General features: G+C 37.7%; 1 protein-coding gene across 1 annotated transcript in view; it reads right to left on the reverse strand.

The window, feature by feature from the left end:
- The window catches only part of ANKRD31 (ankyrin repeat domain 31), a 165,933-nt gene that overhangs the window by 133,591 nt on the left and 16,372 nt on the right, over positions 1 to 15,970 (reverse strand). The window contains exon 3 of the mRNA XM_017527656.2: positions 4,383 to 4,501. Coding sequence (XP_017383145.1) covers positions 4,383 to 4,501 — 119 coding nt within the window. The remainder of the gene's footprint in view (positions 1 to 4,382; positions 4,502 to 15,970) is intronic.

A 15,970-nucleotide genomic window follows, 5' to 3' on the forward strand; every position in this document is an offset into this window, starting at 1 on the left:
TTCCCTGAGCATTTGCTTGTCTCAAAAGGATCTTATTTCTCAAAATAACAAACATCACAACTAGAAGAACTGGAGAAGCAAGAGCAAAGCAACCTCAAAGCTAGCAGAAGACAAGAAATATCCAAAATCAGAGCTGAACTGAAGGAGACAGACACGAAAAACCATACAAAAGATCAATAAGTCCAGGAGCTGGTTCTTTGGAAAAAATTAATAAGACAGATGGAATTCTAGCTAGACTAATGAAGAAAAGAGAGAAAACCCAAATAAACACAATTAGACATGACAAAGGAGAAGTTACCACTGACCCCACTGAAATGCAAATAGCAATCAGATATGACTAGCAAGACCGCTATGTACATAAATCTAAAATTCTAGAAGAAGTGGGTAAATTCCTGGACAAATACATCTTCCCAAAACTGAATAAGGAAGAAATTGAATACTTAAACAGACCAATAATGAGCTCTGAAATTAAATCAGTAATAAACAGCCTACCAACTAAAAAAAGCCCAGGACCAGATAGATTCACAGCTGAATTATAACAAACATGCAAAGAAGAGCTGGTGCTGTTCCTACTGAAGTTATTCCAAAAAATTGAGGAAAGAATTATCTCCAACTCATTCTATAAGGCCAGCATCATCCTGATACTAAACCTGGCAGAGCTACAACAACAAAAAAAGAAAACTTCAAGCCAATATCTTTGGTGAACATAGATGCTCATCAAAATCCTCAGCAAAATACTAACAAACAAAATGTGAATTAGCACATCAAAAAGCTAATTCACTATGATCAAGTAGGCTTTATCTCTGGAATGCTTCAACATATTCAAATCAATAAATGTGATTCATTATGTAAACAGAACTAAAGACAAAAACCACATGATTACCCCAATAGATGCAGAAAAGGCTTTCAATAAAATTCAAATCCCTTTATGTTAAAAACCCTTAATAACCTAGGCATTGAAGGAATATATTTCAAAATAATAAGAGCCACCTATGACAAAGCCACAGCCACCATCAGACTTCATACTGAATGGGCAAAGGTTGAAAACATTCCCCTTGAAAATCAGAACAAGACAAGGATGCCCTCTCTCACCACTCCTATTCAACATGGTATTGGAAGGCCTGGCTAGAGCAGTCAGGTAAGAGAAAGAAATAAAAGGCATCTAAATAAAAAGAGAGGAAGTCAAACCATCCCTGTTTGCAGATGACATGATTCTATATCTAGAAAACCTCAGTCTCTCCCCAAAAGCTCCTTGAGCTAAGAAGTAACTTCAGCAAAGTTTCAGAATACAAAATCAATGTACAAAAATCAGTAGCATTTCTATACACCAAGAGCAGCCAAAAGAAACACAATCCCATTCACAATTGCCAAAAAAGTAATAATAATAATAACTAGGGCTCCAGCTAACCGGGGAGGTGAAAGATCTCTACAATGAGAATTAAAAAACACTGCTCAAACAAATCATAGGTGACACAAATAGAAGAACATTCCATTCTCTTGAATAGGAAGACTCAATATCATTAAAATGGCCATAACACCCAAAGCAATTTACAGATTCAATGCTATTCCTATCAAACTACAAATGACTTTCTTCACAGAACTAGAAAAACTATCCTAAAATTCATATGGAGCCAAAAAAGAGCACAAATAGCTAAGGCAATCCTAAGCAAAAAGAACAAGGCTGGAGGAATCACACTGCCCATCTTTAAACTGTACAAGGCTACAAAACCAAATTAGCATGGTACTGGTACAAAAATAGACATATAAATCAATAGGACAGAAGAGAGAGCCCAGAAATACAGCTACACACCTATAACCATCTGATCTTGGGCAAAGTTGACAAAAACAAGCAATGGAGAAAGAACTCTTTACTCAATAAACAATGCTGGGATAACTGGCTAGCTATATTCAGAAGGTTTAAACTGGACCCCTTTCTTACACCATGTATAAAAATCAACTCAAGATGGACTAAAGATCTAATATAAAACCTAAAACGATACTAAACCCTGGAAGACAACCTAGGAAATACCATTCTGGACATAGGAACTGGCAAACATTTGATAATGAAAATTCCAAAAGCAATCACAAGAAAACCAAAACTGACAAATGGAACCTAATTAAACTAAACAGCTTCTGCACAGCAAAAGAAACTATCAACAGAATAAACAGGCAACCTACAGAATGGGAGAAAATGTTTGCAAACTATACATCTGACAAAGGTCTAATATCAAGAAACTACAAGGAATTTACATAAATGTACAATCAAAAAAATCTCTATTAAAAAGTAAGCAAAAGACATGAACAGACACTTTTCAAAAGAAGACATATACGTGGCCAAACAAGCATACAAAAAATGCTCAATATCACTAAATATTCAGGAAATACAAACCAAAACCACAGTGAGATACCAGCTCAAACCAGTCAAAATCACTATTCTTAAAATTAAGTTAAAGAGTAACAGGCCAGGCACAGTGGCTCATGCTTGTAATCCCAGCACTTTAGGAGGCCAAAGTGGGCAGATCACTTGAGATCAGGAGTTTGAGACCAGCCTGACCAACATGGCAAAACCCTGTCTCTACTAAAAATACAAAAATCAGCCAGATGTGGTGGCAGGTGCCTGTAGTCCCAGCTACTCAGGAGGTTGAGACACGAGGACTGTTTTAACCCAGGAGGTGGAGGTTGCAGTGAGCCGAGACTGTGTGACTGCTCTCCAGCCTGGATGACACTCTATTTCAAAACAAACAAACAAACAAAGTAAAAAAAGAACAGATGCTGGGAGGTTGAGAAGAAAAGGGAGCATTTATACACTGCTGGTGGGAGTATAAATTAGTCCAACCATTGTGGAAAGTGGTGTGGTGACTCCTCAAAGAACTAAGAAAAGAACTACCATTCAATCCTACAATCCCACAACTAGGTATAGACCCAAAGGAATATAAATCGTTCTACCATAAAGACACATGCACATGTATGTTATTATAGCACTGTTCACAATAGCAAAGACATAGAATAAACCTAATTGCCCATAAATGGTAGACTGGATAAAGAAAATGTGGTAGATATACACCATGAAATACTATGCAGCCATAAAAAAAAGAAAGACCAAAAAGAATGAGACCATATCATGTGCAGCAACATGGATAGAACTGGAGGCCATTATCCTTAGCAAACTAATGCAGAAACAGAAAACCAAATAACATATATTCTCACTCACAAGTAGGAGCTACATCATGAGAACACATGGACAGAAAGAGGGGAACAACAGATACTGGGGCTTACTTGAGGGAGAATGGTGGGAGAAGGGAGAGGTTCAGAAAAAAACTGTTCAGGTACTATGCTTAGTACCCAGGTGATAATCTGTACACACACACATACACACAAATTGATTCTCAGAAATCTACATGCAGTTTGAAATGACATAAATGTCAAAATCATATTTTAAAAAACCAAAAAAGAAATAAAAATTCTTAGTGTGTGTGCGCGCGCATGCGCATGCATGCACGTACACATACATACACTCACACACATAAGATAACAAAAATGTCTTTTCAGTGGCCTATATCTCAAATTACACCATATAGGCTAGTATCTTCTTCACAAGTTTAAGAAGAATCCCTAATATAAAATGGAGATAAAAATCATAATTATTAAATCCTATTTTAACCTCTGTTCCACTCACATCTGCATCTCTACCAAAGGGCGAAAAACATAAGAGGTGTAAGAGTGGACAAAAGAATACACAGTTCGCCCTTGAACAACACAGGCTTGAACTGTGTGGGTTAACTTATACATGAATTTTTTTAAACCCCTGCAACCCCTGGGAAAGCAAGACCAACCCCGCCTCTTTCCCTCTTTCTCTTTCCCGGTCTACTCAATGTGAAGATGATAGAATGAAGATCTTTATGATGAACCACTTGCACTTAATGAATAGTAAATGTTTTCTCTTCTTTATGATTTGCTTAACATTTTCTTTTCTCTACCTTACTGTATTGTAACAATACAGTATATAATACATGTAAAAGACAAAATATGTATTGACTGTTTATATTATCAGTAAGGCTTCCAGTCAACAGTAGGCTATAAGTAGTTAAGTTTTGGGGGAATCAAAGTTATATGTGGATTTTTGACTGCACAGGAAGTCAGCATCCCTAACTCCCAAATTGTTAGGGATCAAGGGTTAACTGTATTTTAAATTCTCCCTCCTAAAACAATGATTTTCATCAAAGTTGCAGCAAAGAAACAGAATGACTGGTTAAGAGGTAAAAATTGATAAGAGAAGAGAAAGGAAACAAAGTAATAGACAAAAAAGAATTATCATTAGTAATTTGCCACTATGAGAGACGACAGCATTTTCAATTTTTAATGAGAATGTATTCAATCAACACACTACACATCTGTAATATTGTATCTTTGCTAAGAACAGGCATCACCTTATTTTCAGTCATTTGCTCTTGCAGATCTTTTCTGATCTTAAATCCAAGTTGAATCTCAGGAGAAGGCATGCCTACAATGAAATATAATCATAAATCATTTGCAATAGTTTTATTTCTCTGCTTTGACAATAATCCAAGAATTTTATAGGCATGTAAAATGTCATTAAGAATCATCTAGCATATCATAATTTCTTTTTTTATTTCTTCTAAAAAAAATATGGGACACATGTGCAGAACGTGCAGGTTTGTTACGTAGGTATACATATGCCATGGTGGTTTGCTGCATCTATTCACACATCCTCTAAGTTCCCTCCCCTCACCCGCTCCATACCCCAACAGGCCCTGGTGTGTGTTGTTCCCCTCTCTGTGTCTACGTCTTCTCAACGTTCAGCTCCCACTTTTGAGTGAGAACATTCGGTGTTTAGTTTTCTATTCCTGTGTTAATTTGCTGAGGATAATGGCTTCCAGCTTCATCCATATCCCTGCAAAGTACCTGATCTCATTCCTTTTCATGGCTGCATAGTATTTCATGGTATACATGTACCATATTTTCTTTAGCCAGTCTATCATTGATGGGCATTTGGGTTGGTTCCATGTGTTTGCCATTGTAAAGAGTGCTGCAATAAACATGTGTGCATGTGTCTTTATAGTAGAATGATTTATATTCCTTTGGGTATACATCTGGTAATGGGATTCCTGGGTTAAATTGTATTTCTGGTTCTAGAGCCTTCAGGAATTGCTGTACTGTCTTCCACAATGGTTGAACTAATTTACATTCCCACCAGCAGTGTAAAAGCGTTCCTATTTCTCCACAGCCTCACCAGCATCTATTGTTTCCTGACTTTTTAATAATCACCATTCTGACTGGCATGAGATGGTATCTCACTGTGGTTTTAATTTGCATTTCTCTGATAATCAGTGATGTTGAGGTTTTTTTCATATGTTGGTAGTATATCATAATTTCTTAACTGCCACTTTCATGTGTTAATTTTTTAAATTATTAAGAGGAAACACATATACTACACTGAATGAAATAATACTTGATATTTCTTTGTCTCAGGATGAATAAAGGCAAACAATATGCGTAGAAAGTATACAGACTTAAACACCACTTGAATAAATTTATATTCCTTTTAAAATTCATTTTAGGTCATTTTTTGAAACTCATACTAGTACATAACTCAAAAAAGCCAGAGTTTTTGTTATCAAAATGGCAAATTGAGCCCATATTTTAATTTTAACCTTCTAAGTTCATAGAAAAATATCCAAAGAAATTATAAGATTTTTGGTTTTTGAAAATCTGAAGTAACAATGGAAAGAAAAGGAATATAGATATATACCCCCTATAGATCAAAAGATGGGAATGGATTCAAGGAAACCCAAATAGTAGTAAACAGCTTGCTATAGACTGAATGCCTGTGTACATCCACCCCAAATTCATATGCTGATGCCCTAACCCCCAATGTAATGATATTAGGAGGTAAGATCTTTGGAAGGTAGTTAGGTTTAGATGAGGTATTGAGGGAGAAGCCCTCATAATCCCTCCTGGGATTAATATCCTTATAGAAAGAGAGAGGAAAGCCAGAGCCCTCTCGCCCTGAGCACAAAAGGAGGTCATGTGAGCACATAGCAATGTAGCAGCCATCAGCACAATCCAGGAAAAGGATCCTCACCAAGAACCAAATCTGCCAGTACCTTGCCTTTGGATTTCCCATCCTCCAGAACTGTGAAAAATAAATGTTTGCAGTTCGAACCACCCAGTCTATAGTATTTTGTTATAGCAGCCCAAGCTAAGACGCAGCTTATCACACAACACAAGAAAAGGAAGGGCTCTCTCAGAAATAATTTTATATATACAAATATATACACATACATACATTTCTTCCATTAGAATTCCAGAAAACCACCCAGTTCAGAGAAAATCCCACTAACAAAAGTTGGAAGAAGGTAAATTGGAAGACCACTGTGATTAAAGTGTCATACTACATTAAGCTGCTGTTTGTATCAAAGAAATTTAGGACGAATGCCATGGCCAATTACTCTGTATAACAGGATATCTTCCCTACTATATATAGAAACATATTATACTAAAGCTAAGGATGATAAAATAATATAGTGATAAAATAGTCACAGAAATAGACAGTCAATGAAACAAAGCAATGAGTAGAAAATGAACATACATACATATATATGGAAATTTAATATATGACAATGGTATTTTAAACCATGGCAACAAGATAGATTATTCAATAAATAATATTGGGAAAATTAGTCAACCATTTCAAAAAACAAAGTTTGAGTCCCACCTTTCCCATATGCCAAAATATTTCAAACATTAAAAATATAAAAGCTACAAATATAATCAATGGAAATAAAGATTGAAAATATATCTTTATGGTTTTGAGGTGAGTGAAGTATTTCTAAATCTGATAGAGAAACAAGAAACCTTAAAAAAGAAGACTGACAGCTTTTACTATACAAAACTTAAAATTTCTTCACTGTAAAATATATCATGAGCAGTACTAAAAGATAACCAGAAAACTGGGTAAAACTATTCACAATGCATATATGACAAAGATTTCCTATCTTTAATATATAAAATGTTGTTACAAATCAATAATAAAATAATAATTTGTAGACAGATGCAGGCAATTCACACACACAAAAAAATTATGAATTATCGATATTAAAATAGGCCTAATGAGGAGAGAGATCCAAGATGGCTGATCACTAGCAGCTCGGGATTGTAGCTCCCAGTGAAAGTGCAGAGAACAAGAGGACGCCACGCTTTCAGATCAATTTTTGCTGCTCACACACCAGGTGATTCCCAGGGGAGGAGCCCCACGGGTTGCCAGCGCGACTCTTGTGGCCAGCGAGGCGGTTTTGCCGCTGCCTTGGTGCGGCGGTTCTTGGTGCAGAGTAAAAGTACCATCAATCTTAACACCGCTGTTTTAGCCGGCACAGTGGGATGCTCAGATTTTAGCGCCGGGAATCAACAAGTTGGACGTCCATTCAGAAACCCAACTATAAAGACGGTAATTATAAAGACCACAGATGGATAAATCTATAACGAAGGGAAGAAACCAGCCTAAAAAGGCTGAGAATACCCAAAATCAGAACGCCTCTCCCTCTACAGGGGATCACAGTTCCTCATCAGCAACAGGACAAGGCCTGATGGAGAAAGACTGTGTTCCATTATCAGAAGCAGGCTTTAAAAAGCGGATGATAAGAAACTTCTGGGAATTAAAAGAACTTGTTCTAACCCAATGCAAAGAAACTAAGAACTTCGAAGAAAGACTTGACGAAATGTTAACAACAATACACAATTTAGAGAGGAATGTAAGTGAATTAATGGAGCTGAAAAACACAACATGAGAACTTCGCGAAGTATGCACAAGTTTTAACAGCCGAATTGATCAAGCAGAAGAAAGGATACCAGGGGTCAAAGACCAACTTAATGAAATAAAATGTAAAGACAAGATTAGAGAAAAAAGGATAAAAAGAAACGAGCAAAGTCTCCAAGAAATATGGGACTATGTGAAAAGACCTAATCTACGTTTGATAGGTGTACCTGAATGTGACGAAGAGAATCAATCCAAGCTGGAAAATACGTTTCAGGATATTATTCAGGAAAACTTTCCCAACCTAGCAAGGCAGGACAATATTCAACTCCAGGTAATACAGAGAACACCACAAAGATATTCCTCAAGAAGACCAACCTCAAGGCACATAATCGCCAGATTCACCGGGGTTGAAATGAAGGAGAAAATACTGAGGGCAGCCAGAGAGAAAGGTCAGGTTACCCATAAAGGGAAGCCTATTAGACTCACAGCAGATCTCTCAGCAGAAATCCTACAAGCCAGAAGAGAGTGAGGGCCAATATTCAACATTCTTAAAGAAAAGAACTTTCAACCCAGAATTTTACATCCAGCCAAACTAAGTTTCATAAGCGAAGGAAAAATAAAATCTTTTGTGAACAAGCAAGCACTCAGAGATTTCATCACCACCAGGCCTGCTTTACAAGAGCTTCTGAAAAAACCACTACAAACAGAAAGGAACAACCAGTATCAGTCTTTCTAAAAAATACCAAAAAATAAAGAACATCAACATAATTAAAAACTTGTATCAACTAATGGGAAAAACAGCCAGCTAACATTAAACGGCAATATCAAACTCACATATATTATTATTAATTCAACTAAATCCCCCAATCCAAAGTCACAGACAGGCAAAAAAAGCCAAGACCCATTGGTATGCTACATCCAGACCCATCTCACATGCAAGGATACACAAAGACTCAAAGGGATGGAGAAAAATTTACCAACCAAATGGAGAGCAAAAATAATAAATAAATAGAAAGCAGGAGTTGCAATTTTTGCTGATAAAATAGACTTTAAAGCAACAAAGATCAAAAGAAGCAAAGAAGGATATTACATAATGATAAAAGGATCAATGTAAAAAGAAGAGCTAAAGATCCTAAATATATATGCACCTAATACAGGAATACCCAGATATATAAGACTTATAAAGAGACTTAGACTCCCACACAATAATAGTAGGAGACTTCAACATCAATATCAGACAGATCAATGAGACAGAAAGTTAACATCGATATCCAGGACTTGAACTCAGATCGGGAACAAGTAACCTTAATTAACATTTATAGAACTCTCCACTTTAAATATACAAAATATACACTCTTATCAGTACCACATCACACCTCTTTACAGGTTTAAATGAAATATTAGTTGGCTGCTTGTTAGTTATTTTCTTCCCTCATTTTTTTTTCCATGTCTCTATTACTAAACACAATTACAGGCATACTCATTTTTAGACTGCATTCTAGCCCTGGCAATAAAGCAACACCCCAGTTCTCTCTCCCTCTCCCTCTTCCTCATTCTTCCTCTCCTTCATTTTTGTTTCTTTCTTTTTTTTTTATTCTTTCTCTTTCTTCCTTTCTCTCTTTCTTAAAATAAATAAATAAATAAATAATTTCTAAGAATTAAAAAAAAACAAAAACAGGCCTCTAATGTGAGTGACTAATCCTCTTACATACTGCTTAAATCAGAGAACTGTTGTACAAGAACTGAAAAAAATATATATATATATATAAATAAAAATAAAATAGGCCTAACATTTAGTAATCCTTGAAAATGCAAACGAAATCAGATACCTTTTATTTAGCACAGACTGAATTATGTCCTGCATTGGTTATAGGGAGAAGGAGATGTCTTTTTAGGGGGAAATATATGTTAAGAGCTGACATGTGTACACCTCTAAATAACAAATCTACTTTTAGATAGTTATTCTAAGGAAATAATCAGAAAAGCACGCAAAAGTATAAGTATTAAGATATTCACATTTTGTAATAGTATTGAAAAACATTAAATATCATTAATTCATTAAATCAGGTACATTCATATAATGGAATAATATGTACCAATGTAAAAGACTGAGGTAGACTCCTCCAACATGGACCTAGTACCTTTTTTGTATAGCAGCAGCTGAAGAGACTCTAATGATCGCCATGGTCAACAAAAACCCCAAGGACTTTTTGTTGACCAAGGAGTCAAGACTAAGAACAATGACCATATTAATTTGAAGGTAGCAGGTAGGATGGTCATGTGGTACAATTTAGGATTAACAGTTATATACAACTTAATAAACTAATTAAAGCCTATTGTGAATGACAGGGTTTGTCAATGAGACAGATCAGATTCCAACTTGACAGGCAACCAATGATACAACCACAAATGGTGGATGAAGAGGTAATTGGTGTGTTCCAAGAGCAGATAAGAGGTATCTACTTAAAAGAAGACCTAAGACTCTGATGTGTGGTTTCAGGTGAAACTCAGCACTTTGACAGCTGTGGTGGCTCTGGTGAGAGACTTCTCCTAGAGAAAGGCGGAGGGAAGAGTAAAGGGGACTCTGTCTTATACCTTAGGTATGAATTCAGCCACAATGGGTAGAGAACAAGGCAGGCTTTTGGGATCACTGATTCAAGAAGGCCTGGCTCTTGGACAGGCAGTTCTGGAACTACCCTGAGCCAGATGGGAGCCCACTGCCCTGAAGGGTGAGTTCCAGACCTGGCAGCATTCACTACAAGCTGACTGAAGAGCCCTGAGGCCCTAAGTGAAAAGTGGCGGTAGTCTGGCAGTATTCCCCTTGTGCCTATGGTGGTGGTGGCCATGGGGTGAGGCCCTCCTACCTATGGAAAGGGGAAGGAAGAGTGGGATGGGCTGTATCTCATGATTTGAGTGCCAGCTCAGCCACAGTAGAATAGAATACCAGGTAAATTTCTAAAGTTTTTGATTCCAGTCTCTGGCTCCCAGACAGCATCTCTTGACCTGCCTGAAGATTTGGGGAGCTCACTGTACTGAAGGGAAGGACACAACCCTGACTGGTTTTGCTACCTGCTGATTGTAAAGCTGTAGTGAACATAGGTGGTAGCCAGGTAATGGTTACAGCAGGCTTTGGGCAAGACTCAGTACCCTGCTGGCTTCAGGTCTGACCCAGTGGTGGTAGCTACAGGGGTACTCCAGGTCTGTCCCAGTGATGGTAGCCACAGGAATACTTTATGTACACCACTCTGTGGTGGTAGCCACAGAGGTACTTTTATTACCCCATTCCCAGCTCCACACAATTCAGCAGAGGGAGAGAAAGACTCTGTTTGTTTGGGAGGAAGTAAGGAAAGGAAACAAGAGTCTCTGCCTAGTAATCTAGTAAATTCTTCCAGATCTTATCCAAGACCTCCAAGCTGGTGCCTCTATAAGTCTGCAAGAAACACAGTGTTACTAGGCTTGGGGTACCCCCTAAGGTAAGTACAGCCTAGAGCACAACACCCAAGTCCTTTCGAACACCTGGAAAGCCTTCCCAAGAAGGAAAGGTACAAACAAGCCCATATTGCAAAGACTACAATAAATATCTAAATTCAAGATAACACAGAGATGGAATTCAGAATCCTATCAGATAAACTTAACAAAGAGTTTGAGATCATTACAGATGCACAATAGAGTACTATTCAGCCATAAAAATGAATGAGATTTGATCATTTGCAACAACATGGATAAAGTGAAAATCATTATATTAACTGAAATAAACCAGGCACCGAAAGACAAACATCTGATGTTCTCACTTATTTGTGGTATCTAAAAATCAAAACAATTGACCTCATGGAGATAGGCAGTAGAAGGATGGTTACCAGAGGCTGGGAAGGGTACTGGGGGACTAGAAGGAACTGAGAATAGTTAATTAGTTAAAAAAAATAGCTAGAAAGAATAAATAAGACCTATTTGATAGCACAACAGGGTGACTATAGTCAATAATAATTGTATATTTCAAAGTAACTAAAAGAATGTAATTGGATTCTTCATAAGACAAAAGAAAAATGTTTGAGAGGATGGATACCTCATTCTCCATGATGTGCTTATTTCACATTGCTTACTTGTACCAAAACATCTCTTGTACCCCATAAATATATGCATCTACTATGAACCCTCAAAAATTAAAAAGAGAAAAGTTTAAAAGGCCTTTACACTTTAACTTCATCCCCTTGCTTTTCAACTTTTTGTTATTATTTGTATCTTATTATCCTGTGTATGTCTTGAACAGGTGTAACTATTATTTTTGATTGGTTCATCTTTTAGTCCTTCTACTCAATGTAAGAGTAGTTTACACACTACAGTTACAGTGTTATAATATTCTGTGTTTTTCTGTGTACTTATAATTACCAGTGAGTTTTGTACCTTCAGGTGATTACTTATTGCTCACTAATGTTCTTTTCTTTCTGACTGAAGTAATCCCTTTAGCATTTCTTGTAGGACAGATCTGGTGTTGATGAAATCCCTCAGCTTTTGCTTGGCTGGGAAAGCCCTTATTTCTCCTTTTATTATCCATTTGAATAAACCTTCTAGCCCCTTCTCTTTTTCTGCCTACTCTTTAGGCCAATAACTCTTAGATTTACCCTTCTGAAGTTATTTTCTAGATCCTATAGGCATACTTCATTGGCTTTTCTTTTTTCTTTTGTCTCCTCTGACTGTATATTTTCAAATAGCCTGTATTTAAGCTAATTGTTTCTTCTGTTTGATCATTTCTGCTATTAAGTGACTCTGATGCATTCTTCAGTATGTCAATTGCATTATTCAACTCCAGAATTTCTGCTTGATTCTTTTAAATTATTTCAATCTCTTTGTCAAATTTATCTGATAGGATTCTGAATTCCTTCTCTGTGTTACTTCTAATTTCTTTGAGTTCCCTCAGCACAGCTATTTTGAATTCCCTGTCTGAAAGGTCACATGTCTGTGTTTCTCCAGGATTGGTCCCTGGTGACTTCATGCCTTATTTTGTTTGGTGAAGTCATGTTTTCCTGGTGTTGATGCTAGCAGATGTTCTTTGGTGTCTGGGTATTAAAGAGTTATTTATTGTAGTCTTCACTTATCTGGGCTTGGGAAGGCTTTCCAGATATTCAAAAGGATTTCAGTCTTGTGATATACGGTGTATCTGCTTTAGGGGGCACCCTAAACCCACTAACACTGTATTTCTTGCAGACTTATAGAGATACTGCCTTGATGGTCTTAGACAATATCCAAGAGAATTCTCTGGATTACCAAGCAGAGATTCTTGTTCTCTTCCCTTACTTTCTTCCAAACAAATAGAGTATCTCTCTCTGCCAGCTAAAGCTGGGGGTGGAGTGATACAGCACCCTGTGACCACCATCACTACGACTGTGTGGAATCAGACCAGAAGCCAGCACAGCACTGGGTCTTGCCCAAGGCCTGCTCTAACTACTCCTTGGCTACTGCCTATGTTTGTTCAAGGCCCTGAGGCTCTATAATAAGCCTGTGGCAAAGCCAGCCAGGCCTGTGTCCTTCCCTTCAGGGTGGCAAATTTCCCCCTGGCCCCTGGTGGGTCTAACCAGGGACTAGAGTTAAAAACCTCAGAAATCTACCTGGTATCCTATTGTATTGCGACTGAGCTGGCACTCAAACCACAAGACACGGTCCTTCCCACTTTTCTCTTCCCTTTCCAAATGCAGAGGAGCCTTACTCTATAGCCACGGTCATGATAGGAACTACTGCCAGTGTTCGCTTAAGGCCTCAGGGTTATTAAGTCAGATTGTGGTGAATGCTGCCTGGTCTAGGACTTGCCTTCAAGGCAGTGGGCTTCCCTCTGACTCAGGGCAGGTTTAGGAATGCCATCCAAGAGTCAAATCCTGGAATCAGGAACCCCGGGAGTCAGCTTGGCCCTGTTGGTGTCTAAAGCCAGCAAGTCTCAGTATCTCAACCAAGGCCCTTGACACAGTACCCGGTTGTCACTGCTGGTTATTCGGGGTTCAAGGGCTCTTCAGTTAGCAGGTGATGAATCCTGCCACAATTGGTCTTTCCCTTCAAAGCAGCAGGTTCCATTCTCGCCCAGGGTGTGTCTAGAAATGTCATCTGGGAGTTAGGGCCTGAAAGTGAGGGTCCTCATAACTCTAACCAGAGTCCCATCCTGCTGTGGTTGAGCTGGTATCCAAGATGCAAGACAAAGTCCTCCCCATTTTTCCCTTTCTTCTCAAGTGGAAGGAAGAGGTCTTTTTTGAAGCTGTGAGCTGTGTGGCCTGGGGTTAGGGAGGGGTAATGCCAGCATTCCTTTAGTCACCCCAGATGATGTCTCAGTACAACACATGCCCCACCAGTCCACTGTCTCTGGGCCCAGTTCAAGACTAGGACTCATCTAAGAGTTACAGTCTTTATGGCCTAAATGCCTTTAAAGTGTACTTAGAGACTTGAAGCACTTTAGCCCTAAGTGGCAAGGTTTGCAGGAACTTAAGTTACAACTGACAGGATTGGCGATTCCCCTCTAGCTAGAGCTGGTTTAAATGCTCCCTCCATGGGCAGGTGTCATCTGAGTTTGGTCTGATTTTCCTCTCTGTTCTAACAGGACAGCACTGAGTTCAATGCTTCACAGTTGCTATGCTCCCCTCCCACAGTGACCAGAGAAGCTCTCTACACCACGTTGCAGCTACTAGGGGGTTGTGGAGGGGTGGCATCGGCAACTCAAAACTGTTTTTTCTATCTCTTCACTGCCTTTTTCAGCAATACAATACTAAAATCAGGTACTATGAGGGCTCATCTGAATTTCAGTTCTTACGAAGGTATTTTTTCTATACAGATAGTTGTTCAATTTGTGTTCTTGCTGGGGGAAAAATTGGTGGAGCCTTTTATGCCATCACCTTGCTCGGTCGAAAAGTGCAGTTTCTATTTTTCTTTTTGCTTGTTTGTTTATGCAAGCAGTGCTAAGTTGTTATCAGCTTAAAATCATGGGTTATAGGACAGTGTACACAAGCCTCATGGTAACCTCAAATCAAAAAACATACAACAGATAAACAAAAAATAAAAAGCAAGAAATTAAATAATACCACCAGAGAAAACCACCTTCATTAAAAGGAAGACAAGAATGAAGGAGAGAAGAGATCACAAAGCAACAGAAAACAAATAAAAATTTTAAAATGTATTTAAACAAATAATAACAGAAACACAACATACCAAAACCTATTAGAGTGAAAGATATACTAAAAAGGAAGTTTATAGGTATAAGAAAAAATATCAAAAAAAGAAAAAAAAAAAAAACTTTAAAACTTCAAATAAACAACCTGGTGATGCATCCTAAAGAACCAGAAAAGCAGAAGCAAACTAAACCCAAAGTTAGTTAAAGAAAAGAATAAATATCAGAAGAGAAATAAATGAAATTGAAATAAAGAAAACAATACAAAGATCAATAAAATAAAGTTTTGTTTTTTGAAAAGATAAACAAAATAAACTGTTAGCAAGACTAAGAAAAAAAGAGAAGATTCAAATAAATAAAATCAGAGATTAAAAAGGAGACATTATAACTGATACTGCAGAAATTCAAAGAATCATTAGTTGCTACTATGAGCAACTATATGCCAGTAAATTTAAAAATCTAGAAGAAATTGATAAATTCCTAGACACATATAACCTACGAAGATTGAACCAGGAAGAAATCCCAAATCTGAACAGACCAATAATAAGCAATGAAATCAATGTCATAATAAAAAGTCTCCCAGCCAAGAAAAGCCTGGGACCCAGTGGCTTCACTGCTGAATTCTACCTAACATTTAAAGTAGAACTAATACCAATTCTACTCAAATTGTTGGAGAGAGAGAGAGAGAGATTGAGAGAGAGAGAGACAGAGAGAGACAGAGAGAGAGACAGAGAGAGACAGAGAGAAAGGAATACTTTCAAACTCACTTTATAAAGCTACTATTACCCTGATACCACACCAGCCAAAAATAATAATTAAAAAAAAAATAGGCCAATATCATTAATAATTATTGATACAAAAATCCTCAAAAAAATTAGCAAACCAGGCCGGGCGCGGTGGCTCACACCTGTAATCCCAGCACTTTGGGAGCCGAGGCAGGCGGATCATGAGGTCAAGAGATCGAGACCATTCTCGCCATGATGAAACCCCGTCTCTACTAAAAATAGAAAAATTAGCTGGGTGTGGTGGCACGCGCCTGTAATCCCAGCTACTCA

This window comes from Cebus imitator, unplaced genomic scaffold (genome assembly GCF_001604975.1).
Source record: "Cebus imitator isolate Cc_AM_T3 unplaced genomic scaffold, Cebus_imitator-1.0 Scaffold50, whole genome shotgun sequence".
NCBI classification, from domain to species: Eukaryota; Metazoa; Chordata; class Mammalia; order Primates; family Cebidae; genus Cebus; species Cebus imitator.